The sequence below is a fragment of the Rana temporaria genome, chromosome 1, assembly GCF_905171775.1.
Source record: "Rana temporaria chromosome 1, aRanTem1.1, whole genome shotgun sequence".
Classification (NCBI taxonomy): domain Eukaryota; kingdom Metazoa; phylum Chordata; class Amphibia; order Anura; family Ranidae; genus Rana; species Rana temporaria.
The window spans coordinates 499,556,000-499,583,909 of NC_053489.1; the positions used below are offsets into that span (position 1 = coordinate 499,556,000).

Here is a 27,910-nt window from a genome sequence, read left to right on the forward strand (position 1 = left end):
TCATATCAAAGCAGTTTATTCAAATTCTAGATAGTCCATATATTATGCACAAGTGTCATTCCACGATATACATAAAAAGGTAGGGTACTGCTACCAGTTTCCATCCTCAAAGCGCATAGAAAGAGACATAGATTTGGTTTAATGTACATGCTTTATTAAAACGGTACCCTTATTTACAGTTTCCTGAACGCATCTCACATTTCTCACATCCATACACACTCCCAGGCATACACTCTACTCCACATAAACATGAAGACTGAACTTTTCTGAGCAAAATAAAGCAGTGCCATGGACAAGGGGTACTTTTGGCCATTATAATGCTACCTTAATGTATATGAACATATATATGGCAGTAATACTGAAGATTCTTTTTTTTCCCCCCATTCTATTTACAGAGAACATTATCAAGGTTTTCCAGTCAACACAGAACACCAACTTCAGTATCAAATCTCTGACCTTGAACTAATACATATTGGGTTTGATTTCCCTTAAAGCGATTCAAGTCTTTGCAAGAAGTAAGGCACATAGGGAACAACTGTGCTGCTGTAGAAGACTGTGGTATGCTTTATCAATGTGTTAAAAGGCCTCAACAGCAGCAAAGTGGTTCATATTGATTTCATGAGTCCAGACTAACACTATCCTACCATTTGCTGGAAACGTTGCCTTCAATACAATTGGATTTTTTTTTAAAAACCTCTTTAAATCACTAGACAAAGTTGGCACAAAGCCAGTCCGACAGTGGAGGGAAAATCTTTTCCTTAAATACATCCAACAAATCAGGTTGAGATTTCTTTAAAGATCTGGCCACCTAAAATGATCTTTTAGTGCAGGGTAGTTGGCACTCCACCTCGTGTTTTCTGTCTCTTGGAGCAAGAAATTTGCAGCTGGGTGTTCCCAGTTCCTCCCACCCGTTACAGCCATTTTAAGGAGGGCCTGCTCTCTGTTGCTCTTTAAATTTCCATTACAAAATGTCAGATATGGGACCACTCTTCATGCATTAGAGAAAGCAAAACACTACAGCAGTGTTTAGAGAGACAGAGATTTCACCACTAAAGTACACAAGGAATATAAATTAAGGTGACAGAAACCAGCAGATTGCTTCCTATAACAAAATATGGATGGACTAACCTCTTTAAAGAGAAGCTGCCGCCATAGAAAAAAATGGAAAGTTAACATTGCCAGCCCGCTTTTACACTTCTATGCCATCAACCTTATTACTCAGTTACCAAGTCAAAAGCCTGGAACATGCATGCAGCCAGAAAACAAAACTCCTGACCTTCATTATCTGTTCCAGGTCTATAATTAGTGAAAAAAGAAATGACACCCCCCATATGTATTCAGTGTCTCAGGTAAGTAATCATTCCAGCGGTATCTAGTGTGGAGAATATGACATGTTGGGGGGATACCTGAGGATTGGTGGTGAACATTTACCTTCTTTTTTTTTTCCTTCAACAAAACTAAGTGCCAATACCTGGAATTGCTTGCAAAAATGTACATACAAATTTGAGGACTTCACTTGAAAACATTGGTTTAAGTAGTGCAGACTGACGAGTCAAGAAGTGATAAAGACCCAAGATACCACAATGCGTACGCTCTCCTCAAGCGCTCTAATCACCACCTGCCAGTACCATGGTAGAAAAATCGCTTGGCAACATGTGCAGGTTATCAGGAGATCATGGAGCTACTGCTGACAGTTTTCATATACAAGACAGGTATAGCTATACACAAGTTTCCCACAAAATTTTACTCCTGGACCAGGATTCCTTATACAGATACAGCAAATGTGTCGGGGAGAAACATGGCTGGCAGTTTAGATTAGACTGCTAGTATTAAAATCTTTCACAGACCCTCAAGGTCATCATTCTTATTTCTTTGTACAAAATCTGGCAATAGTGTTAAAAACACATGCCACCCAAGATGTCCATGGGTGTTGGTGGGAAGGAACAGGCTGCAGTTTCTGAAAGGCCCCTGACTTTGGTTGTTGACAGTTCAATCTTGTTTTGAATGATCCCGAACATCTTCCTCATCTGTGTATTCAGATGGCTCTTCTCCAGGTTTCAATAATCGGCCAACATAATCATACTTCTCTGTTAAAAGGAGGGGGGACGAAAAAAAAAGAATTACCAAATTACAGCAGATGGCAACATAAAAATAAATAAAAAATTATATATTACATGGGATAGCTAGCAATTAATGTGGCTTCATCGGTCCAGGGATTTAAAATCTCTGCGGCTTATTCTTCTATCCCTACCTCTAATTGTGTATGGATATTAGGCATTCTAAATTGGTCAGCACTGTCACAAGGACGAAGCTGGCTAATCAGTCTCAGTTTAGTCCGTCTTGTCAGCGCCGTGGTGTCTGACACATTACATTCAGTAGGGGATGTAGTTCTGCTTTAAACATTTGGGAAGGCAAAGAAAACGGATTTACATTTTGTGGACATTAGGCTTGTTTTAAACTCTGATAGTTATAACCATTGGGTTAATAATACTTTGCCTCAGGTGACAATAACTGGACACCAAGTAAAGCAATATCTTCCCATGGTAAAAAGACTTTGGGCAGATGTTTGGGGCATGGAGAAGTCCTGGAGATGACCATATCGAACAATTTATTCAACCATTTCCTCCTACTCAGCCATCTTCTTTAAGCGTTCCCTTAAAAATAATCTCTACAAGGAACCCTATCCTGCCTCTAAACCTACTTTCTCCATCAACACATCCCCACACATTACCTTATGAACCACTCTCTTATGCCGTAAGCTCTTATGAGCAGAACCCTCTTGTATTTAAATTGTATTAAACTGTTGGTTCTATAAAAAAAAAAAAAAAAATCCTGCATCAAAATAGTAAAAGATGTTGTAAAGCTATAAAATTGTAAAACCAGGCAATTACTTAACAGAACCTGGGCCAAGACCTATAACAGTGTTTTTGGATGCTAAGAGCTGCCAGTATCTGGCAGCATGGGAAAATACTTCTTTATAGCTGTATTTACCCTTTCTGGCGATTTTAGCAACCTTATACAAGCATTTTAGAAGTGTATTACACTTGGGCCCCAAGGGTTTTCTGAAAGGCGCACAGAAGACAGTTTGACTTCAAGCTTCCTCAATCTTACAAACTGGAGAAAACCTTTATGAAGGTCAATACCTCAAACCAAAATTCCCACGAACAGGAATTTTGACAAATGTTCAATCTAAAAACTCTGCTGAACAAATGTAAAGCAGAAGAAAAAATATCTATATAAAAGCCAAGAAAAAAAAAAAAAAATGAAAAATAATGTTTAATCAATATACATTTCCTTTAACATTTACTGTTGAACAAGTGCCTGAAAATCTAAATTATTAAAATAAATACCTTTAAACTGCATCTCCCATTCTCGAACACTTTCCATTTGCACAGCATTGAGGTCTGACAGATCATCATATTCATCTCTAAGGGCCTCCTTATCGAGGCAGAATGTTGCAAGTCCCCTAGAAGCATCTCTGCCAGCGAATATCCCATATGGTCCATCTATAGGAGAAAAGAACCAGTCCTATGAAGCAGATATACAGGGGAAAAAAAAAAAAAAAACAACACCACAAAAAAACACAAAATTGGAGCCAGAAAGTGAATATTTCCCCAATCCAGCCAATAATTTTCATGGATACAATGAGTTGAATTAGGCTACTTTGGCAAATAGTTACTTTTCTCATGAAATAAGGCTGGCATTCTGTATTTGCCAAGTGCATAATCAGACATGTCAGTCCCAGCTAAAACATCTGCACTTACGCACCAAGAAAAAAAAATAAAAACATTTCACTAGATGCTGTATACTTCATGAAACAGATCCAAAGTGGAAATCCAACTAAAACTTGACAGGAAATCGGCCAAAAAGGTGTCCATCATGCTACAGTATGGAGAAAATATGAATAAAACAAAGTGCAGCGCTATAAATACATATAGTGAATTGAATAATTAATAAGGAGTTCATAAAAACAAATAAACGTCAAATATAAAATAAAAGGTCCCATAGAAACAAAATCTGTGCTTATAAAAAGGTAGATACAAGGACAGTGAGCGCGACACCCAAAAGGTAAGATCAAACTGGAGGCTTGCCAGAAGACCAGCGAACGCCCCTTTACTCAGGGAGGTCAATAAGCACTTAAAGCGCAAGTAAACCAATCCATTTACCAGTTTCAAAAAACAGTTTTGTTTCTGGCACGTGTCGTAAATGTAACATTCCCATTGGTTGTGCTCGAAACCAAACTGTCAAACCATCCAATGGCTGGTGCCATAACTGATCACATCATGGCAGTTGTAGATTAAACAGAGGCAAAGATGGGGGTTTACTTCCACTTTAATCAGACTCCAAATCCACCAGCAAAGTCTTGGGTAGCAAATAAAAGGATAGAAGATAGACAAGTACTCCAGGAGTCCATGCCAGCAAGTCCTCACTCCTCTCAATGAATGGAGTATATGCAAAATACAAAGCTCCATATAGTACAGTACAAATCATTTATTATAAAGAAAAAAAGTAGTGCACTTACAGTTAAAACATTAAAGGCGTGAATCATATCACAGGCTGTAAGCAGGTCAGTTTCCCTTAACCAAAATGGCTGCTTATTGACCTCCCTGAGTAAATGGGGGTGGGGGGGGGTCGCTGGTCTTCTGGCAAGCCTCCAGTGTGATCTTATCTTTGGGCGTCGCGCTGTCCTTGGATCTTCCTCCATCAGCACAGAATTTTTCTAGGAGACCTTTTCTTTATTTTCACGTTTGTTTTTATCAACTCATTAATTGATTTATTCAATTCACTATAGGCATTTATAGCGCTGCATTTTGTTTTAGTCATTGTCACGTAACTGGGTTATAGTGTTCAGCTGCCAATCTTGGATCCAAGCTCAGATAAACTCTCCCCTATAGTATGGAGAAACTGCAGAACGGATGTCTGCATGGTTTAAGAAACAATTTGTGCCTACTAACCTGGAATATTCACACCACAGTTCCCAGAGGGCTGGTGGTTAGTAAATACTGAAGTATCACAAGATTGTGCATAGCAGCAGATCACCAGAGGGCCAAGTGTTAATGTCAGCAAGTGACACCTAGCCCCTGATGGTCCTGGACCCAAGAAGACAGCACAGAAAATGTTGCTGAATTATATGGACTTGTAGTTTTTTTTTTTATTGCAACAAACATTTTTGTTGAAGCCAAATTTAGATTTTGACATTAAGCGGAAAGGTTCCCTTTAAACTCTAAACACTGCCGCAGTGCTACTCCCTGGCTGCTGCATCCATTCCACCCTCCCAGCTACCCACTGCACACTGTGGTTCCTCCCACAGAAGGACAGTACTTTATCTACCCAAAAGGATTGAATACTTGCAGACGTCAAAAGGAACAGCATTGCAGCAACCAGAATGGTAAACATATAGCTTTTTTTTTTTTTTTACAGATAATTCTGTTTTGAACACTTTTGCAATTGCGACAAGAAATTGTGACCTGGCGCCTGGGGAAGCTTAGGGCTGCAAAAGGCCGCAAAGTCGCGGCCTCAATTAACGACCGGAGCGGGGCGGCTTTGTGGCCTTCTGCAGGCCTCAGCTTCCTTCTGTGATCTGGCGCCATCTTGTGGTGGCCGTTGGCATTACAGGTTAAATTACAAGTAGCAAAACAGCAGTTCCAATGTGTTTTTTCACTGCCATCTCCTTCCGTCTAATTAGAACCCCGAAACATTATATATATATTTTTTATTCTAACACCCTAGAGCAGGTATATTCAATTAGCGGACCTCCAGCTGTTGCAGAACTACAAGTCCCATGAGGCATAGCAAGACTCTGATAGCCACAAGCATAACACCCAGAGGCAGAGGCATGATGGGACTTGTAGTTTTGCGACAGCTGGAGGTCCGCTAATTGCATATCTCTGCCCTAGAGAATAAAATGGCGGTCGTTGCAATACTTTGTGACACCGTATTTGCGTAGCGGTCTTACAAGCGCACTTTTTTGGGCAAATTTTTTTTTTTTTTTTTTTATTTAAAAAAAAGTGTAAGACAACAGTAAAGTTAGCCCAATTATTTTTTTATATTGTGAAAGATATTACGCCGAGTAAATTGATAACCAACATGTCACGCTTCAAAATTGCGTCCGCTTGTGGAATGGCGACAAACCTTCGCCATTGCATGTTTTACAGAGGAGGTCTAGGGATAGAATTATTGCTCTCGCTCTACCAATCGCGGTGATACTGCACATGTGTGGTTTGAATACCGTTTATATATGCGGGCGCTACTCACATATGCGTTCGCTTTTGCACGTGAGCTTGGCGGGACGGGTGCGTTTTTTGGCTCCTAACTTTTTTAGCTGGCTCCTAGATTCCAAGCAAATTTGTCAAACCCTGTGGTAGGGATCCACCCAGTTTCCTGGACAGAAACCTGGCTCTGCTGAGAGCCTGAGCCAGCCCCTTCCATCACCCCCAACACAGCCCAGCGCTTAACTGAGTGCTGGAGAGGCAGAGAACCAGTGACTGACAGCCACCGTTCTCTGCTCGCAATGCAAAAGAGAACTGAGCGATCAGCGTTTTTTGATCGCTCAGTTTTCACTGCAGAGCTAGCAGGGGACAGATGCTAGTGCTACATTCATCCAGATAAGTATAACCGTTCGGGGGTTTTCTTTTCTTTTTTTAAAAAGTCTATACTTGTCTTTCAAATCTTATTTTCCAGACTGTAAGAAAACAAGATGCAGACAAAATTCAGGTCTGTTAACAGCCATACAAAAATATACTCACCCACGCTGTTTGATATACTGCTTGACAGAAATATGTACAATTTCTGTCTGCTCTGTAGGTTACTTTGGTCACGCGTAGTTTAGTTTAATGCATCACTAAAGTTACTAATTGCAGTGCAAAGTTCTAAGGGCCTGGACTAGTAGTGCTTTTTTCTCAGGCACATGTTTAAATTCCAGTGGGTGATGGGTTTCTGGCCGTTTTATCACTAGTGAAGAGATGTTTGAGAAAAAAAATTTGCTAGCAAAACATTAAATAAGCCAAGATAACTGCATAGTTTCAATTTGTTGCATCACATTACTGTGTACACATGATTTGATATGTGTTGCCAACGAGAAAAAGATAGACGTGGCAGAGAATGCTCCAATATGAATTCAATGCATGTTTAAGAAATTAAAAATAGATTTTCTCCATAAAAAGAGAGAAAATATATAGGATTTATAGCAGGTTACCAGTTTCAACAAGCCTGAAGTCTCCACCCAACTATTCTCATAAATTAGAGGCTTTGTGAAAACTGCCATAATGGCTGTCACAGAAACAATGACTGTACTGCTCAATGGTAATTAATGTAGGCAGCATCTGATAAGGCGGAAATCAGGGGACAAAAGGTAGGGAAGTACACCAGTTCATAAGAGGGGGATTATAATTATTTGCTTAAACATGTAAAAATCCATGCAAAGATTTAATCAATTAAAAATGTTTTGCCCTTAACAATCTGCATAGAAAGATTCAGCTGTACATTAAACGGCAACCTCAGAACTATAAGCAACCATCTAGTGTGCTTGGCTTATAAAAATAAAAATCAATATACACTGATCAGCTCTAACATTATGACCAGCCATCTAACACTGAGTAGCAGGTCCTTTAGGTTTTCACCAGCTTGCCTTCTTCCCATAATGCTTCCTGATGCCACCTCTTCCCCAGGCAAGTGACACACATGCACCCAGTCTTCCACATGTGTAAAAAAAACATGATTCATCAGATCAGGCCATCTTATTACACTGCTTAGTGGTTCAGTGCCGATGCTCACGTGCCACCTGTTGGTGCTTTTGGCTGTGGACACAGGTCTGCATGGGCACGCTGACCAATTTGCGGCTTCACAGCCACTTACACAAAAAAAAAAAAAAAAAAAAAAAAGATGTGTATGCACTGTGTGTTCCTATACCTATCGGAACAAATATTAACTTTTTCAGCAACTTGAGCTACAGTAGCTGTTCCATTTGATTAGAGTACACACATGCCAGCCTTTGCTCCCCCAGGTCCACTAGACCTGCTGATTGGCTCCCCGGAGCATGCGCACCCACGAAAGCTAGTATTGGTACAGCGATTTGTGAAGCACATCTTCGTTACAAGAATATTGCTTTTTTTGACAGAAGTGCAACGTTGAAATACAAAAACTCTTAATAATGCCACCATGCAGTGCACATTTACATGAACTATTTGGGGGGGGTGTTATGTAATCTTCAGGCCCAAAATAAGCATGGGTGTAAAAACAGCTCTGGCAACAAAAGGGTTAATGTGATTGTTAAAAAAAAAAAAGGAAATTACTCTTTACAAACACATTATACTTACCTTCTCTGTGCAGTTGGTTTTGCACAGAGCAGCCAAGATCCTCCTATCGAGTGCCCCCACAGCCAGAATCTTCCTATGGGGGCCCTGGAGCCGAGTCACAGCTCCGCATTCAGACACGGAGCCCTGAACCTGCCCCACCCACTCTTCCCTGATTGACAGCAACGGAAGGAAATGGCACTGCTGCTGTGTCTCAGCCAATCAGGAGGAGTGTCCCGGACAGCTTAGACATTTGTGGACATCGCTGGAGAGAGATGGGGCTCAGGAAAGCAGTTAGGGGATGCTGCTACACACAAGTTTTTTTTATCTTCATGTATTTCAGATTAAAACCTTCTGCCTTTACAACTCCTTTAGGCTGCATTCACACCTGAGCGTCAGTCGTTCGGCGTTTTTTTTCCGGCGTTTTGTCGCGCGTATTCATGCTTATTTGCGCGTTTGCATACAGCGTTGTCCGACGTTTTTGTACTTTGACGTTTTTTAAGTTAGCCAATAGGAAAAACTATCATCTTTTCATCACTTGTTGCTAGATTTTTTTAATCTTCTGCATGGGCGACAAGTTCTATTGATTAAAGCGACGAAACGCCCGTAGCAAACGCCCGTTGTCGCGCAAGTCGCTTGAATCGAGCATTTCCATTACTTTCTATGGGAGATGGAAACGCTCAAACCGCCCGATACGCGCGGGAAAAAAAGTGTCTGGAACTTTTTTTTGGCGATGGGCGTCAGGCGCATCAGCGTTCAGATGTGAACCATCCCCATAGACTTTCATGTATTTTGGTCCCTCTGGCGTTTGCGAGCGTCGCGCTACAGGCGACAAAACGCCTAGGTGTGAATGGGCTCTTAATCCTGCACAGATCAGACGGTGTGCTGCTCTCCTGTAGTGGACAAGCTGTGAAGCTTATTGACAAGGAGCAGCTCTCAAGATATCAGTAGTAGTGAGTGTGTGGCCACATGTGAGAGGGTTAACTACACAAAAAATGTCACGTGGTGTCAGTCCACAAGAGAAAATTGAGAGCCTGAGCCCAGTACATTTTTAACATAGCAATGGGTATTTTTTGTACTTCCAGGGTCTTAGGAGAATCTATTTGGATTCTATTTCTGGTGACGGTGGGATTGTAATGGCAGGAAATATAGAGCTAAATTTGTATTATTTTGCGCCAGTTTTTTATTTATAATATATATATATATATATAATGATTTGGTGTTTTACCCTGTCATTGACAAGTTAAAAGGGATAAAGGAAACGTACGTGTATTACAGAGATGTTTGGCAAACGTTCCCCCAGACATAAGCTATACATTTAAAAGGATTGTACAATGAGTTTACACAATTTGTTGCCATATTTAGAAAGGCAGCTGATGTATCTGATATTTATTCACACCACGTATATGCAACTTGTGTCACAGGTCAGGGTTACACTTAAAGTACAACTGCAAGGTCAGCACCAAATAACTCTATACAGAGTGGTCTTGCTGAATCAAATCTCTCACTGTAGATAAATATAATGGGTTCAAAATATAAGGTAGTGATCTTATGATAAAAGTCATTTGTCTTTTTTTTTTATTTTATTTTTTATGGTATTCAAGGTTGATTGGCACCAAGAGTAATAGTGATCTGTAAAGTGGAGCAAGCCAAATTTTATTTTAATGCAGTAACCCAAGCAAAACACTTATATTACTATCACTATACTATACACTATAACACTATATTACTGTGCACTTTACCAGAAAGTGACCAGGCACAATATTGGGAGTTGTCTTTGACAGAACATTTGTCCATACACAGGCAGTTTCCCAGCCCAGCAGTTGTCAAACACAAAAAAAAAAAAAGTCCAATGTCATTGTCTACAGGCCATTTTAATAAGCATTTGCCAGAAGAGTTTGCAGCACACCTCCCCCACATTTATCCATAAACCTAAACACGAACAGTAGTATGAGGCAACTATTGATGTGTAGGTTTAGGGTAGGGGTAAATAAGATTACACGCTGTTGATTTTAGTCAGTAAAATGGTATCACCCTTGAGTCAAACTTATTTTGTTGATGGCTACCACAGTACAACACTCTGCTACAGTAACAAGAGATTAACGTCCCTGGCGGTATGATTCTGTCTGGAATTACGTACCAAAAGCGGTACAATTATTTTGCAAGGAAATTTGGCGTTTTATACTGTAGGCCTGCAATTCTTAGGAAGAACTCATTTAAATCTGACCAAACAAGAGTAGTAGGCATCCCCGGTATGATTTTTTTTTTTTTTAAATCAAAATATAAATAAAAAAATAATAACAAATAATATAATTATAATAAAAAACGGGGTTACTTACCGGTAACATCCCTTTTCCTGGAGTCTTTCAGGACAGGTACTGTAGAGAGACACAGGCTCCTCCCCTCACAGGAAACACCGCCTTCCAATTAAGAATTTAAGCCTCATCCTCCCTCAGCTCCTCAGTTTTTTCCAGAGTACCTCCGGCCAGCTGGGGAGACACAAGAACACGTCATAAAAGTATAAAATTACATCTTACCTGACGGCCTCGTCTGATGAGTTTCCATAATATCCCCTACAACAAAAGAGGGTGGGTACCAGTGCTGTCCTGAAAGACTCCAGGAAAAGGGATGTTACCGGTAAGTAACCCCGTTTTTCCCTGTTCGTCTTTCAGGACAGGTACTGTAGAGAGGATAAGCGAGCACCTTACCCTAGGGTGGGACAACTGCTTGCAGTACTTTGCGTCCAAAAGCCTGGTCTTTGGTTGAAAGTAGGTCCAGTCTGTAATGTTTTACAAACGTTGAGAAACTAGACCATGTTGCAGCCTTGCAGATCTGCTCCGGGGAAGCACCAGCACACTCTGCTTGGGAAGTTGCTACTGCCCTGGTGGAATGAGCCTTGATACCCTGTGGAGGCTCTACCCCCTTAGAAGAATAGGCTAGAACGATGGCTGCCCTTAACCACCTGGCTATCGTGCGTCTAGAAGCCCTAGACCCTTTCTTGGACCCAGAAAACAAAACAAATAGTGAATCAGCTTTCCTGAACTGACTTGTGTAATCCAAGTATTGTAGGACACACCTCCTAACATCTAGGTTGTGAAACTTGTGTTCCTGTTCCCTCACAGGATTTGAACAAAAAGAAGGCAATGTTATTTCTTGACTTCTGTGAAACTTAGAAGCTACCTTTGGTAGAAAAGCCGGATCTGTCTTAAAAATGATGCGATCCGGAAAAACTTGAAAAAAGGGGACCCTAATAGATAGGGCCTCGAGTTCGCTCACTCTCCTGGCAGTAGTGATCGCTACTAAAAACACTGTTTTGAGAGTGATCACTTTTAAACTACATTTGTCTAAAGGCTCAAATGGTTCTACTGTAAAGGCTTGAAGAACCAATGAGAGATCCCAAACTGGGAAGTTGGAGGTTTTAACAGGTCTCCGTCTACTCAAAGCCTTAAAAAATCTAGAGACCCAAGGGTCAAATGCTAGTTGTTTTTCAAAAAATACACTTAGCGCTGACACCTGACCCTTCAGCGTGCTAGTTGCCAACCCTTTATCAGCTCCAGCTTGAAGAAATTCTAAAACAGCCACCGAGCTGTTGACACTGAATGAGCTTTCTGCACACCAGATGTTAAACCGTTTCCACACTTTTTGGTAAATGGCTTGCGTCTCCTTCTTTCTACAGCTTAGGAGTGTTTCAACCAAGCGTTCTGAAAACCCTTTGCCCCTCAGCAGCTCTTCCTCAGAAGCCAGGCTGCCAGGTTCCATCTCTCTACCTGCGGGCAGCAGATTGGACCCTGCAAAAGGAGATCCTCCCGAATTGGTAGAATCCAAGGAGATTCTATCGATAGATTTTTTAGGATAGAGAACCATGGTCTCCTGGGCCAATGAGGTGCGATGAGAATGAGTGTTGTGTTCTCCCCCTGCAGTTTCCTCAGGACTGCTGGTATTAGAACCGGAGGGGGGAAAGCATAACACCTGGAGAACTTCCAGGTTTGGGCCAGAGCGTCCACCGCCAGAGCTCCATCCCATCTGTTTAGGGAAAAAAAGAGCCGAGTTTTGGCATTTTCTCTTGAGGCGAATAAATCCACCTCCGGAAGACCCCATCTTTGAGTGATCGCTCTGAAAACTTCCTGATTCAGAACCCAATCGCCCTCCCTCAGTTTCTTCCTGCTGAGGAAGTCTGCGACCTGATTTAATTCTCCCTTCAGATGTATGGCTGAGAGGGACAAGACATTGGCCTCCGCCCATATGAGAATAGATTTTGTCAGATCCCATAAGGACTTGCTCCTGGTGCCCCCCTGCTTGTTGACATAAGCTACTGCCGAGGAGTTGTCTGTCCTGATTCGAACATGCTGTCCCTGCAGCTCCTTCTGAAAGGCTTTGAGGGCTAACTCTATCGCTTTTAGTTCTCTCCAATTCGAAGATTTTTGCGAGTCCTCTTTTGCCCAGCGACCCTGTGTCAGAAGGGAGTCCAGATGTGCTCCCCAACCGGAGCCACTGGCATCTGTTGTCACTGTTCTGGAAATCGGGGAGATCCAATCCAGGCCCTGTAAAAGGTTCGCCCCCTTCCTCCACCACCAAAGGGACCTCTTGATGTGAACCGGTATGGATATCAGGGAATCCAAGGATTCCGGTTTGTGGTCCCAAATGTTCAGTATGAACAGTTGTAGAGGTCGGAAATGCAGACCCGCCCACTGCACTGCAGGAAGACAAGATGTTAATAACCCCAGAGCTGACATGACTTTCCTTATCGGAAGCTGGCAACTGCTCTGAAGAAGTGATATTACGTTGTCCACCTTCTGAACTTTTTCTATTGGGAGAAAAGTCATCTGTCTGGTTGAGTCCAGTACATATCCCAGAAAAGTGACTCTTTGGGAGGGTGTCAGGCTGGATTTTTCCAGATTGAGTAACCAACCTAGGTTCTCCAGAATCCCCTTTGCAACCTGGAGGTCCTGGGACAACCGTGTCGGAGAGTCTGCAAAGAATAGCAGATCGTCCAGGTAAGCTATCACCAGGATGCCCTTGAGACGTAGAAAGGCTAGTACCTCCACCATCACTTTGGTGAATATGCGGGGGGAAGAGGAGAGCCCGAAGGGGAGTGCTTTGAATTGCAGGTGAAACATCCCCTCTCTGGACCTCACGGCCAGTCTGAGAAATCTCTGATGGCATTCCGCTATTGGGATGTGTAGGTAGGCATCCTTTAAATCTATGGATGCCATGAAGCAGTTCGGAAGGAGGAGTGTCCTCACGGAATAGATGGAATCCATCCGAAACCGTTTGTACGTGACCGAGGTGTTTAGAGGTTTTAAATTCAGTATAAGCCTGAATTTCCCTGAAGGCTTGCGGACCACAAATATGTGGGAGTAGAAGCCCTTTCCTATCTCCTCCGATGGAACCCGAACTACCACCTCCTGATCCTCCAACTCCTGAAGAGAGGAGATCAGAGCCACAGATTTCTCTTTGCATTGGGGCAAATTGGTGACTAAGAGTCTGGATGGGGGGGGACTTGAGAACTCTAGTCTGTACCCTCTCCTTATGATCCCCAGCACAAATTGGTTGCTGGTGATCGTCTCCCATTGTGGGAGAAAGGCCCCCAACCTTCCTCCCACCTTGACTCCGTCATTGAGGTTTTTGGGGCTGTTCAGGAGCACGAAAAAGTGCCCCGGCACGGCCTTTCCCTTTTGGTCCCCAAAACTTTTTCTTTCCCTCAGGTTTGGGGACTTCCACCTTCTTTTGGGTCCAGAATTTTTTCTTTGTCTGTCCCCCAAATTTTTTCTTTAAGGGGAAAGCCTTCTTCTTGTCGGCTGTACGATCTAAGACAGCCTCCAAGCCTGGCCCAAATAATAAGTCTCCTGTAAGGGGGATCCCGCACAATTTAACCTTTGAGGCGCTATCCCCCTGCCATGTCTTGAGCCAGAGAGCTCTTCTTGCAGAATTAGATAGAGCTGCAGATCTGGCAGACATGCGGATTGACTCTGCTGAGGCGTCCGCTACATACCGTACGCCACTCAGTAAAGTTGGAAAAGAGGAAAGTATAGTCTCTTTTGGCGTTCCGGCCTCAATATGTGCCTTAATTTGTAAGAGCCAATGCTCTAAATTACGGGCCACCACTGTTGCTGCCATAGCTGGCTTAAGGTTCCCCTGGGAAGCATCCCAGGACTTTTTTAATAGCGAATCCATCCGCCTGTCCATGGGGTCTGAAAGGACCCCCATGTCCTCAAACGCCAAGTCCGTATGTCGGGATACCTGCGAAAAGGCGGCATCTAGTTTGGGGGATTTGTTCCATACTGAAGCCTCCTCTTCAGAAAAAGGAAACCTCCTCTTCAAAGAGTTTGAGAAGAAAGGTTTCCTCTCTGGGTCCTGCCATTCTTTTTTGATGGCATTGACCAGTACTTCATGGACTGGAAAAACCCTTTTCTTTTGTTCTCCCAAACCACTGTACATCTGGTCATGGAGTGACAGTGTCTTTTTCTCCTCAACTATCCCTAAAGTAGCGTGGATAGTTTCCAATAACTCTTCCACCTCTTCAAGGGAAAGCTTGTAGCGAGAGACCTTTGAGGACCCTGCCTCTGTCTTCTCACTATCTGACTCCTCTTGGGAGCTAGAAGCGGCACTGTCTTGCTCCTCCTCAGCATCCTCTCTGATATCCGCAGGTTTCTCTCTACTCCCAGAGGGAAGAACCTCAGGATTCGGTGGAATTACCTGTTGCGCTACAGAAGGGCTGCTTTGGGGCAATTGAAAATTAGCAAAAATATCTTTAAACGATTGAAAGGTGCCAGAAAGCTCTTTCATAGAAGCTGCTAATTCAGATGCCTGCTCTGCCTCCCTTTCTTTAACCAGCCCTTCAATACATCTCCTGCAAAGTGCTTTGTTCCAACTCTCACTAAGTGAAGATCTGCAGGAAGGGCATTTCTTCCTGCTGTGGGCTGATTTTTCTGTGGATTTCTGAAAAACACAGAAGAAAGTGGAGGCTAGATTAAAAGAGAGACCAGCGCATAACACAGGTAACCACCAGGAGTGTTCTAGGACCAACCACCACCAGGGTTCCAGACACACTACACTAACAAACTCCCCGACCACCAGGAGAAGAAAACAAAAAAATCACCAGTGAAGCTGTACAACATGATAAGGGAACACCACCCCAGGGTTCTCCTTACCTTAGAGTGGCTGGTGCTGTCGTCATCCGGAGGTGCACGGGAAGCCTCTGCTTCCGACATCTCGCTGAGGAATGTGGTCGCGACTGCCTGCCAAAACGCCGACCCTACGGCTGAGAAGAGAGAGGCCGCACCAGCCCAGCGTCAGGCCTTTTCACACTGCAGCGTCCGGGACCAGTGACGCGTATCCGGCGGAAGTGCCCGCCCCCCCCGGAACTGACGTCACTCGTCATCCGGTCCGGCCCAGCTCCTGGCCGACTGTGAAATCTCACAGGGAGCGTGCACCCCGCCTGCAGCGCCACCCCTGTGCGTTGAGTGAATAGGCCTCCGCGGCTGAATCCACCCCAGGAATGTCTGCGGGACGCTACACGGCGATGTCCTGGGTAAGTGACTTCCCCAGTCAACCAGGACGCCATGCGTTTAAAAAATAGCCCTGAGCCCAGGGAGAACAGGTCCCCCCTCTCAGGAAAACTGGCCTCAGCTTCCCCAGCTGTCTGGCCCTTGGCCCCCAGCGGTGTCTCCCCTCCGGAGGAAACACCATAAACTGAGGAGCTGAGGGAGGATGAGGCTTAAATTCTTAATTGGAAGGCGGTGTTTCCTGTGAGGGGAGGAGCCTGTGTCTCTCTACAGTACCTGTCCTGAAAGACGAACAGGGAAAATTATTCAATAATGTAATCAACTCAAAATCACTAAAATTTGCTCAGTTGCAGAATTGTCGCTGTCATTACTTTTATTTTTTTATGACGAATTTCCCCACAAATCGCTATCGCACAATTCTGCAAGTGATTCTAATTTATTATCGCTGTTTTCTAGCTGATCTAAAACCACTTTTGACATAAAGGGACACTTTTGGTTGCTATGGACAATCTCCAGTTTGCAGGGAGAAAGAACAGTTTTTATTTTATAAAAGTACATGTAGGGCACTGGGCAGACCACTAGGGACAAAGGGGGGTGTGTATTTTTTACATACAGTACTGTAATCTATAAGATTACAGTATACTGTATGTAATGTGTTTGTTTACTTTTTTGAATTTGGCGCCGTTCTCCGCCCCCCGTGCGTCGTAACGTCGCAGGGAATGGAGATCGGCGGTACACGGGGACACTGTGAATCGAGCGAGGACCTGCTCGCTCACACAGCGGGGATGCATCGCAGGATCCAGGGACAAGGTGAGTAACTTGTCTGTGGATGCTGCGAGAAGGTAAGCCACGCCGCTGCACATCCACCCCGAGCGTGACTCGGGGATACCGATCTTAGCATAGAGAAACAACTAGGTTAAAGCCTACCCTAGCCATTTTCTCACTCTTCCTAGTCCTGAATAGAGTGGGGAAGGGTGAGAACTATAGGGGAAAGACTAAACTTGCAGCCACCTTCATACAAGATCCATCACCAGAAGAAATCTCCCAGGGGATCCGGTGCACATAGCACTTGTCCCCATCCAATCCTGTGCAGGGGTTGCCGAGTTGTGGTGCGGGATAGCCAGACCCACCCAGTCACCTAGCTATTCAACATTAAATCAACAGAGACATGGTTCAGAGTGAGAGCTCAGGAGGAGAGGGCCGTGACAGGCAATGCACACAGAGCCTGCACAATAGTCACCTCACCCCTAAGCTGCCAGATAGAACATCTGTGTGCCGTGCCATCTCCTCAGCTTTCATCTTTAAAATTTACAGAGTCTGGCTCTGCAGCCTGCTATTCAGGGGAACAGAGGGTGGAAACTGTTGGCTTGTGTTGTGAATAACGCAGCTCAAGAAGAGCACACTTGGTCACAAACACAAGCCAGGTACTACATGAGGCCGTCTCAAAATAAGTATAGTAGCTGTTGTGCTGTTGTCAGATTGTTTTTTGAAAATGAAGGTGTTCTTTTTAAGCTGTAATCCCTTATAAAAACCAGCGACAGTTTCTACTCTCTACTGCACACTTAAAAAAAAAAAAAAAAATTACTGTGTTTTTTTACACTGTTACTAAAAAAAAAAAAAAGTTTTAATCACTTTTATTGCTGTCACAAAAAGTATAAACATCCTTGTGACAGCAAAAGGAATGCGACAGGCACGTTTTATGGAGGGATCTGGGGTCAATAAGACCCCCAAATACCTCCTTTGCATATGAAAGCATTAAAAAAAAAAAAAAAAAAAAAAAAAAAAACACAGAGATCTGCGCGTTTGAACACCTTCTATTCTTAAAATAAAAAAATGGCACCGTTAAGATGTCATGTCATTGCTTCCTGGTTACCATAGTGGTGACCCAATCAATACCGATTCCGGCCTTCTTCGGGGTGCCAGCTAGTAGCTCAGATCTCCCAGTGGGGAGGGAGAGCTCGAGTGAGCGGCAGGTGGCGGCAGAAGCGTTCCCTCCCACTGCTTGCAATAACAACCGAGTGGTTAGACGCTCCGATTGTTATTACAAGAAAGCCAACTGTTGGCTCTAGGGCCGAAACTAATCGATTATGAAATTAATCGATTACAATTTTCATAATCGATTAATCGGCCAGTAACATAATGGGGTTAAAAACTAAAATTAGCCCTTTATAGTACAAAATAGCAAATTGCTACTGTAAATATTACTTTCACTGTCCCACGGTAAAAAATGACCCCCTTACAGTAGCGATTATTTGCTCTTTTTGTACTTATTCTTGTTTTTTTAACCCCATTATGTTACTAAACATCTCAGGCCGGGGTTCACACCTGTTTTTTGGTGCTTTTTGCAAAAACACACTACAGTTTATTTACATGTTTTCCTATGGGACACGTTCACATCCATGTTTTTCAGCTGCTGCGTATTTGGAAAGGGCAAGGACTTTTTAAACACAAAGCGGTGCTATTTATTTTTTTTGGTTCAATATACTTCAATGGAGAAGCTGCAGAAAAGCATGTAATGTGTTTTTGCGGCAATTTGTGTTTTGTAATCTGCCCAAGAACAAATTGGCCCCAAAAAATTAAATTTTTTATTATTTTTTTAAAGTGGAGTTCCACCCTCTTTTTCAACTCCTCTTCATCCCTTGCTGCTCAGTCCCCTTAAACGAATTTGGCATAATATATATATATATATATATTTGTTTTTAAAACTCGGTTTTATTAGTCTTATAAATCTCCTTCAGCTGCGGCGAGAGCCCTGAGCGAGTCATCCCCGCTCCGCAATGCCTCCTGGGAGATGTTTGGCAAGAAGCCCAGAAGGCAGTTGTTTGCTGTGCACTAACTTCCCTAAGCCACGCCCTCCCATTTCTTATTGGGCATCCATGCCTAGAGGGGCGGCTGATGTCCTGTCCTCCCTGTTACCATGGAGCCGGACACTAGTGAAGCTTCACTAGCCACTTCTCACTATAACAGTATTCCGGTGATCGGTGGCAGCCAGCACCCCCCCTGCCCCTCCCCCCAGTCATTTTTTGAATGTCCCGCGATCATGGCAACCGCCCCCCCCCCCCCCCAACAATCCCGTTGCTATGGAAACCTGACATGAAACCTATTACACCGCTTGTGCAGCACTGAGCGTGTGCGAGATCTGCAAGCATGAAATCCAGGAAGTAATACAGTCTGGCTTCAAATGCCCACACTTAAGATGGCCACGGTCTAATGCTAGTTTATAACCTTTCAAAATGCTGCAATAACAAAACAGACCTTAGTTTGCAGACTAACTTTACTAAAATACATTAAGCTTGTGTATTATTGGGGTATTTTTATTTAAAAAGTGTAATTTTGGCTGGAACTCCACTTTAAGGCTATTATCCGATTAATCGAAACAATAAATCGGCCAACTAATCGATTATGAAAATAATCGTTAGTTGCAGCCCTAGTTGGCTCTAAAAAACGGTACTGGGGTGATGCCTGCAGCCCAGGTACAGCCACTTGTCAAGTCAATGAAGTACCAGGTATGTGATTTGTCGGCAAATGGTTAATAGCATAACCCTGATATATAGAATACATTTCCTGTGTAGCAGATTGTGGCTGTGGTTATAATCTACTCATGTACAATCAAAGCACATCATTGTCTTTTCTAGAGACAACAGGTGCCTTTACACGATACACAGTATTGTTTAGCACACAAAAGTTGCAATCAAATCGAATTTTAAATTCTTAAGTATTTTTACTAGAAGCTAAACTAATGTACAGGGACCACCAGTAATCAGTTGCCTCCAATACCCAGCAGTGATTATGCACACATGCAGACACAATTCAGCAACATTTGGAGATGCTTCTAAATCACCAATATTCTATGGTCCATGTAACATCATATATTAGTTTCCTTATTGTAGTTCATTTATTTCTGGCCCCCAGAGCCCCCATTTTACTTACCTGAGCCTCGAATTTTCATGGGCACGATCCAGCGTTGCTTTCCCCAGGTTTTGTCCACTCTTCATTGGATAGATTGATAGCAGCACAGCCATTGGCTCCCGCTGCTGTCAATCAAATGACGTGGCCGCTGGGGCGAAGTCATACAATTGGCGGCTTTGGACGTCGAATGTATGGTATGGGAGTGCGCCTTTAAGGTAACCCCCTCAGAAAAGAGCTTCCCAGAGGGGGTTAGCTCTTGCGGGGAGGAGTCGCAAGACCCGCCGTGAGACCCCAGTAGAGGACGATCGAGGCCACTCTGTGCAAAACGAACTGCACAGTGGAGGCAAGTATAGTATGTTTGTTATTAACCATTTAAGACCTGAACCATTATGCAGGTAAAGGACCTGGCCCTTTTTGCGATTCAGCACTGCGTCGCTTTAACTGACAATTGCGGTCGTGCGACGTGGCTCCCAAACAAATAGGTGTCCTTTTTTCCCACAAATAGAGCTTTCTTTTGGTGGTATTTGATCACCTCTGCGGTTTTTATTTTTTGCGCTATAAACAAAAATAGAGCGACAATTTTGAAAAAAAAAAAAAAAAAAAATCAATATTTTTTACTTTTTGCTATAATAGATATCCCAAAAAAAAAAAAAAAAAAAAAAAAAAAAAAAAAACTTCTCAGTTTAGGCCGATATATATATTTTTTAAAAAAAAAAACATGTATCGCAATACGCATTTATTGATTGGTTGGCACAAAAGTTAGAGCGTTTACAAAATAGGGGATAGTTTTATGGCATGTTTATTAATTTTTTTTTACTAGTAATGGCAGGGATCTGCGATTTTTTTCGTGACTGCGACATTAGGGCGGACACATTTTTGGGACCAATGTCATTTTCACAGTGAAAAGTGCTTGAAAAATGCACCGATTACTGTGAAAATGACAATGGCAGTGAAGGGGTTAACCACTAGGGGGTGCTAAGGGGTTAAGTGTGCCCTAAGGGAGTGATTCTTACTGTAGGGGGCGTGGCTGGACGTGTGACATCACTGATCATCGTTCCCTATAACAGGGAACTGACAATCAGTGACAAGCCACAGAGAAGAACGGGGAAGGTTTGTTTTCACTCACCTCTCCCCGTTCAGCTCCTGTGACCCGATCGCGGGACACCGGTGGCGATGGGGTCCGTGTGTCCCAGAGCTTTGGACCGGGTCGCGAACGCACCACCAGCGGCGCACGCAACCCACGGCTGGGCATTTAAAGGGCAACATACCTGTGCCCAGCCGTGCCATTCTGCCGACGTAGATCGGCATTAGGCGGTCCTCAAGTGGTTAAAAAAAAAAGCTTTAAGTGTGATCACCCTATGAACATTCACGTTTTTTATCTTTTTTTTAATGCGATAAATGATCTTTACAAACAAACTTTTAGTTACATGTGTAGCAGTTGACATCCTCATTGTTTGCAGCAGAAGCACCGAAGCCGTTCAAGCATTTGCTGTGCAATTACATTTAGAAAGTAAAAGGCTGCCAAATCACTGCTGGGAAGGGTGAGCAATGATGTTGAGTTAGCAAAGACTTCAGAGTTCTCTCTGAATTTTGAGGATATGCTTCTCTGCAGCTAAGGGGGTCTGTGAGAGCTTCTAAAGCTCATTTACTGCTTGTTAAAATGGAACTCTAGTCAGCCAGAAAAAAAAAGTACCGTATTTATTGGCATAGAACACGCACAGGCGTATAACACACACACCTTCATTTTAAGATGGAAGTTTCAGGAAAAATAAATAACATTTTAAATAAAGAACTTTGAAGCAAAATAAGGGTCAGTGCCCTTCAATGCAGCCTCATAATTGCCCACCGATGCAGCTTTATCAATGCCCATCTGCAGCCTCATAATTGCCCACCGATACAGCTTTATCAATGCCCATCTGCAGCCTCATAATTGCCCACCGATGCAGCTTGATCAATGACCATCTGCAGCCTCACAATTGGCCATCAATGCAGCTTGATTAATGCCCATCTGCAGACTTCCCATTGCCATGAATGCATCCTGATCAATGCCCATCTCAGGGAGGGGGGCGGGATAAGCCCCGTCAGATTACATAAAGCGAGAATCTCCTGTTTACTCGATGGCCTCTTTAATACAAAGTCCCGCCTCCTGGACCAGCTTCTATGATAGACAGAACACTGGTCCAATGCCGGCCCAGGAGACTGGACTTCCCATTACAGAGGCCGCTGAGTAAACAGGAGATTCTTGCTGTATAATCCGACGGCGCTCATCCCACCCCCTCCCTGTTCTCTCTGAGGCAGCCCAACATGCAGTATAGGCGTATAACACGCACACACTATTTGCAACCAATTTGCAGGGTGAAAAAGTGTGTTATGTGCCAATAAATACAACATTAAAGGGTTACAGTGGTTGTGAACCACTTTAGGATCACCACAGCACACATGCTGCGGCAGGGTGGCTCTATCGTGTGAAACTATGTACCTGTACGCTGTTTCATGCAACAGATACTGTTGGCGCGTGTGACCGATGCACGACACGGGACCATGTGGGTCCAGCGGACTTAATGTCCAACTACAATCGCTGCACAGAGAGGCAGAACAGGGATCTGCCTATTGAAACTGTCATAACAGTTCTGACAGGGGACAACATGAAAATCTGCTGTTCCTAGTGATCAGGAACAGCGATCTCCATGTTGTCCCAGTGAGCCCAGCCCCCACAGTTAGAACAGGCCCAGGGAACACAAACAAATATTTTTTTTTTCTTCAAAATTATTGGTGTTTTTTTTTTTGTATGTTTATAGCGCAAAAAATAAAAACCGCAGAGGTGATCAAAAAGAAAGTCCTATTTGTGGGGAAAAAACAGACATAAATATTGTTTAGATACAAGGTTGCACTACCACACAATTGTCAGTTCAATCGACGCAGTGCCGTATAGCAAAAATGGCCTGGTCATTAAGGGGGTAAATCCTTTCGGGGCTGAAGTGGTAAATAAGAAAAGGTTTCAGTCTTGCCACTCTACCCCATAGCCCAGACACATGAAGAATACGGGAGATTGGTGTCACATGTAATACATTTGCCAGATATTCCTGCCGCTGCTTTAAATATTGCTGCAGACATCTTGGCAGTCGCCTGAACCAGTTTTTCAGCATTTTGTTTTTAAAACAGTTTTGAAAGAATGTGCAGTTCTTGGTGATGTGACGGTTGTGCCATATTTTCTCCACTTGATGATGATCTTCACTGTGTTCCATAGTACAGGGCTCGACAAATCCTGGTCGCCATGGTGACTAGAAATAGCATCCTTTTTTGTGAGCTGGCACCATCTGGTGGTGGCCGTTGGTATTACAAGTTAAACAGCAATTCTAATGTCATTTTTCACTATTTTCACTGCCATCTTCTTCCCTCTAATTAGAACCCCCAAACATTATATATATTTTTTATCCAAACACCCTAGAGAATAAAATGGCGATCGTTGCAATACTTTCTGTCACGCTGTGTTTGCGCAGCGGTCTTACAAGCGCACTTTTTTGGGAAAAAAATTACACTTTTTTTAATTAAAAAATAAAACAGTAAAGTTATCCCCATTTTTTTTTAATATAATGAAAGATAATGTTACGCCGAGTAAATTGATACCCAACATGTCACGCTTCAAAATTGCGTCCGCTCATGGAATGCCGACAAACTTTTACCCTTTAAAATCTTCATAGGCGACGTTTAAAAAAATCTACAGGTTGCATGTTTTGAGTTACAGAGGAGGTCTAATGCATGCTTCAATTTTATGTGTCGTTTTTGGCCGACGTCGTTTTCTGTGTTCTAAACATTGACCGTGTGTACGTAAAAACGTCGATTTAAGCCCGCGCATGCTCAGAAGCAAGTTAGGAGACGGCAGCGCTCATTCATGTAAAACGACTGTTCAGAATGGAATCAGCACATTCGTTAAGGTGTTTTTCAGCTTATAGACAAGAAAACGAAATTTAAAGCACAGTCACTGAAAATCACGAATCGTATCTCACCAAACTTTTACTAACACGCAGCAACACGATATCAGCAAAAGAGGCCGTCTTCCGCATGGAAACGACCCTTTATAGTGACGTCGTGCGTGATTGACGGAACTGCGCTGTGCTAGAGCGTTGTGAAAAAGCAATGGTGTGTATGCTACGTCGTTGTTCAAATTGAAGTTTGAAAAATGACGTTTTTTTAAAGCACATAAAGCGTCGCATTTTTCCATCGCAGAAAACGATGGTGTGTACGCGGCATAAGGCTAGAATTATTGCTCTCGCTCTACCAATCGCGGCGATACCTCACATGTGTGGTTTTAACACCGTTTACATATGCGGGCGCTGCTCACGTATGTGTTCACTTCTGCGCGCAAGCTCGTCGGGACAGGGTGCGTTTTCTGGCTCCTAACTTTTTTAGCTGGCCCCTAGATTCCAAGCAAATTCGTCAAACCTTGCCATGGTATATCTAATGCCTTGGAATTTTTGTTGTACCCTTCTCCTGACTGTCCAACAATGAGATCCCTTTGATGCTTTGCAAGCTTTTTGCAGACCACGGCTTTTGCCAACTAAGGAAATGTCAGAAAATCCTACTAGAACTGCTGATCCTAATTTAGACACTGCTACATTTATGCATATTACTGCCATCACTGTTCTGTGGGAGGAGAGGAGTGTGTTCAATCCCGTGCACCCAGCACTGTGACTGCAGTCATTGACAGCTTCTAGTATTTTGCAGCAATTGGGGCCCAGCAGGATGAGCTTCCAATCACATGATCATTGCGAGAACCAACCAGTGTTAATAGCATCAATGTAGACAACACTGCTCCAGACACTGATCTCCCTTCACTCAGAAGCCTGGAATTCACCTCTCAAAGAGCCACTGAGCCCACCACTCACAACCCAGTGCTCCAATGAGTGCTGGAGGGGTAGAGATCTGGTGCTTGGACAGTCACCAGATCTTTGCAGGCTACAGACCGAGAGCAGAGCGATCAGCGGTGTTCAACTGCTCAGTTCTTAGAAGTGGCGGAAGACACATGCAGATGGAATCGGTGCCGAGTCTTCTCTTTAAAAAATGAAATGTGTCCGGCTAACAGAATACAGTGCTTGTTTTGTCCTGAGAATTACATAATACAGAACACTTACCTTGAAACAGGGTTCATGCAGTCCATCCCTCGTCCAAATGTGGGTGGGCATTCCAATGCCACCACATACATTGCAGGACCAATAGTAGCTGATGGTTCAACATTGTATGTGACACATTCATGACAACAGTTCTCAAAAATGTCAGGGAGAAAAAACACGGAGTAAGATAAGTATTCTTCTGCATTACATAATCCCCTAGTAAAAACAAGCAATATATCCTGTAGCAGCAGAGGTAAGATTTGTACTTGCTTTTGTCTGTAGCTAGACTTAAAGGGTTTTTAAAGGGTAGTTTTTTATTTTCTAAATAGGTTTCTTTTAAGCTAGTGCATTATTGGTTCACTTACCTGTTCCTTCGATTTACTTTCTGTTGAATCAACATTGCACTAGCTTAAAGGAACCTATTTAGAAAATAAAAAACAAACCTTTACAGCCCCTTTACTTTAAAGCATTTGTAAACCTCAGACATGAAATATAAACAAAGCATATTTCTCTATATCCATGGTGGATCTCTATAGTGTGTACTATTCTCACTTAGGAGCACAAGGTGTCATTTCTGTCTGCTGCTCCATTCCCCCGCTGTCAGCAAGTCTCTTGATACCCAGAGAAAAAAGGCAACAGGGGAGAGACCTCCAGCAGATTGAGAGCCTTAGCTCTGAGCTGTGTGGAGGGGGTGTGTCCCTTCCCTGCAATCAGCTTTCAGTGCTCTCCTTGTTGTGCTTTCCAGAGTGGAACTTCAGTCCCCCTTTTTCCTGACAGCTCAGACAAGCATTATAAATTCTGGACTTGGAACAGATGTAGAGAAGAGACGCCTGCAGATAAACAGGTGCAACTTATGTAGGAGGATTTTCTTCATCTCTGTGCATCACTGAGGCTAGTCACTTCATTGGGTATATGTAAGGGTTTATAACCACTTTAAATATTCAAACTTGTAAGGGTCCCTCTTTCCTTTACCAAGTGGTAGTATACATCTTCACTACTTGTTGCCAGGGAAACGCAAGCTGGGTGCATTACTGTGAGCATCAAACTGTATACAATCACTCCCAGCATCCTTCATACTACAGCTCCCCTAGTTTATACTCCCGGTACCTTCAACGCTACGGCTCCCCCGGCAACACCCCAACGGCCCCGGCAACATCCCAACGCCGTGGCTCCCCTCGCAACCCCTCCACGCTACGGCTCCCCTCGCAACCCCTCCACGCTACGGCTCCCCTCGCAACAACCTACATTACGGCTATCTCAGCACACCTTTGGCACCATACGCACTGCGGCTTCCCCCCCAGCAACCCCTCGCGCTGCAGCTTCCGCCCCGGCGACAGCTCGCGCTGCAGCTTCCCTCCCGGCGACAGCTCGCGCTGCAGCTTCCCTCCCGGCGACAGCTCGCGCTGCAGCTTCCCTCCCGGCGACAGCTCGCGCTGCAGCTTCCCTCCCGGCGACAGCTCGCGCTGCAGCTTCCCTCCCGGCGACAGCTCGCGCTGCAGCTTCCCTCCCGGCGACAGCTCGCGCTGCAGCTTCCCTCCCGGCGACAGCTCGCGCTGCAGCTTCCCTCCCGGCGACAGCTCGCGCTGCAGCTTCCCTCCCGGCGACAGCTCGCGCTGCAGCTTCCCTCCCGGCGACAGCTCGCGCTGCAGCTTCCCTCCCGGCGACAGCTCGCGCTGCAGCTTCCCTCCCGGCGACAGCTCGCGCTGCAGCTTCCCTCCCGGCGACAGCTCGCGCTGCAGCTTCCCTCCCGGCGACAGCTCGCGCTGCAGCTTCCCTCCCGGCGACAGCTCGCGCTGCAGCTTCCCTCCCGGCGACAGCTCGCGCTGCAGCTTCCCTCCGGCGACAGCTCGCGCTGCAGCTTCCCTCCGGCGACAGCTCGCGCTGCAGCTTCCCTCCCGGCAACCACTAGTGCTGCGGCTCCCCCAGCCCACCCAGCACCCTCCACAAGCCCCGTCCTCTCACCACGGCCATAGAACTTGCTGCCCTCCGTCACGTCGAACACCTTGCCGTTGACAGCCAGCAGTATGCGGGGGTTGGTGGCTCCATCAAAGTCTCGCAGCTGCTGCAGAGTGAAGTCTCTCCGTTTCATGCGGGGTAAGGAAGAGCGTGACCGGGTCCCGGCCCCTCTCCAGCGCCAATACACCCGCCAGGCCCCGAACGCCAACACCGCCAGGAGAGCCGCGTTCAGTAGCAGCGTGCACACAAAGCCCAACCCGGAGCCTTCTCCTTCCTCTTGGCCCGAAGCGGCACCGGCCGACTGCTGCTCCTCCCAACTCTCCGACATCACCCGCCTAACGTTCCTCCCGGGTCACCACTGGACGACACCCGCCGGGAGGTGGGCACACACTGGCGGGAAGGTTCAGCCCACAGACACACTAGCAGAAGCGACAGCTGACGCTACTCGCCACGGTGACGGTTACAGCCAGGCGACAAGGTGCGCTTTCTGATGACGTCATCCATGCGCGAGAGCGGTATTTGGAAGTCACAGGAAGGAGAAAGAGGCGGGGAAAGGTTTTTTTTTTTTTAAAAGAGCTTTATTTTTATTATTACATAAAACATAAAGCGGGCGACACGTGATTAAACTGCGTGCTGACTTTTTCAATGCATTGGTGCGAGCTCTTCGTTTTCATAACAAAATGGAGTTCTGGCCAAACCGACCAATCCGCTTTTTTGCTTCCTTGTTTACAGCGTGGGAGGTGAAGCCTGATTGCTTGATCGATGTATACTCCTGGCCCAGTTTACAGGGAGTGGCTGATACATTGCACCTGTATCCAGGCTGTATGTATTATAATAATTACTGAAGGCATCATAGAAGTCATTTTTATGTTTAACCCTATCGCTGTCAGAGCTGTTTCTGCACGTTTTTAAAGCATTTTAGGCCTGAAGATTATTCAAAACCCCCAAACATATTTTCTGATCTGAAAGCAAACACCTTAGATAGTGTTTTCTTGGAGGAACCATTGGCGATAAGTATGAGATCTCAGGGGACCCCGAAAAATAACATTTAGATCTACAGATCACAGAACATGGTCGTGTAATCAGATGTTATAACAATAATTTTTGGAAATAGCATTAAATAATAGAATATTAAAAT

At 44.3% G+C, this 27,910-nt stretch overlaps 1 protein-coding gene across 1 annotated transcript; it reads right to left on the bottom strand.

Moving 5' to 3' along the window:
* On the bottom strand, positions 1-27,283 carry PGRMC2 (progesterone receptor membrane component 2). Its single transcript, XM_040330785.1, has 3 exons — positions 26,779-27,283; positions 3,351-3,506; positions 1-2,087 (listed from the first exon to the last, which is right to left on the bottom strand). Exons 1-3 carry the CDS (start codon positions 27,098-27,100, stop codon positions 1,990-1,992), a joined length of 576 nt encoding a protein of 191 aa, XP_040186719.1. The 5' UTR covers positions 27,101-27,283; the 3' UTR covers positions 1-1,989.
* Positions 27,284-27,910: the final 627 nt, after the last annotated feature.

Excerpts from the sequence above, each read along its gene's own strand:
- PGRMC2 (XM_040330785.1), bottom strand. The coding sequence starts at position 27,100 with ATGTCGGAGAGTTGGGAGGAGCAGCAGTCGGCCGGTGCCGCTTCGGGC. Across the intron at positions 3,507-26,778 it reads CAGCAAGTTCTATGGCCGTG|ATGGACCATATGGGATATTC; the intron begins GTGAGAGGACGG and ends TTTCTCCTATAG. Across the intron at positions 2,088-3,350 it reads ATGGGAGATGCAGTTTAAAG|AGAAGTATGATTATGTTGGC; the intron begins GTATTTATTTTA and ends TCCTTTTAACAG.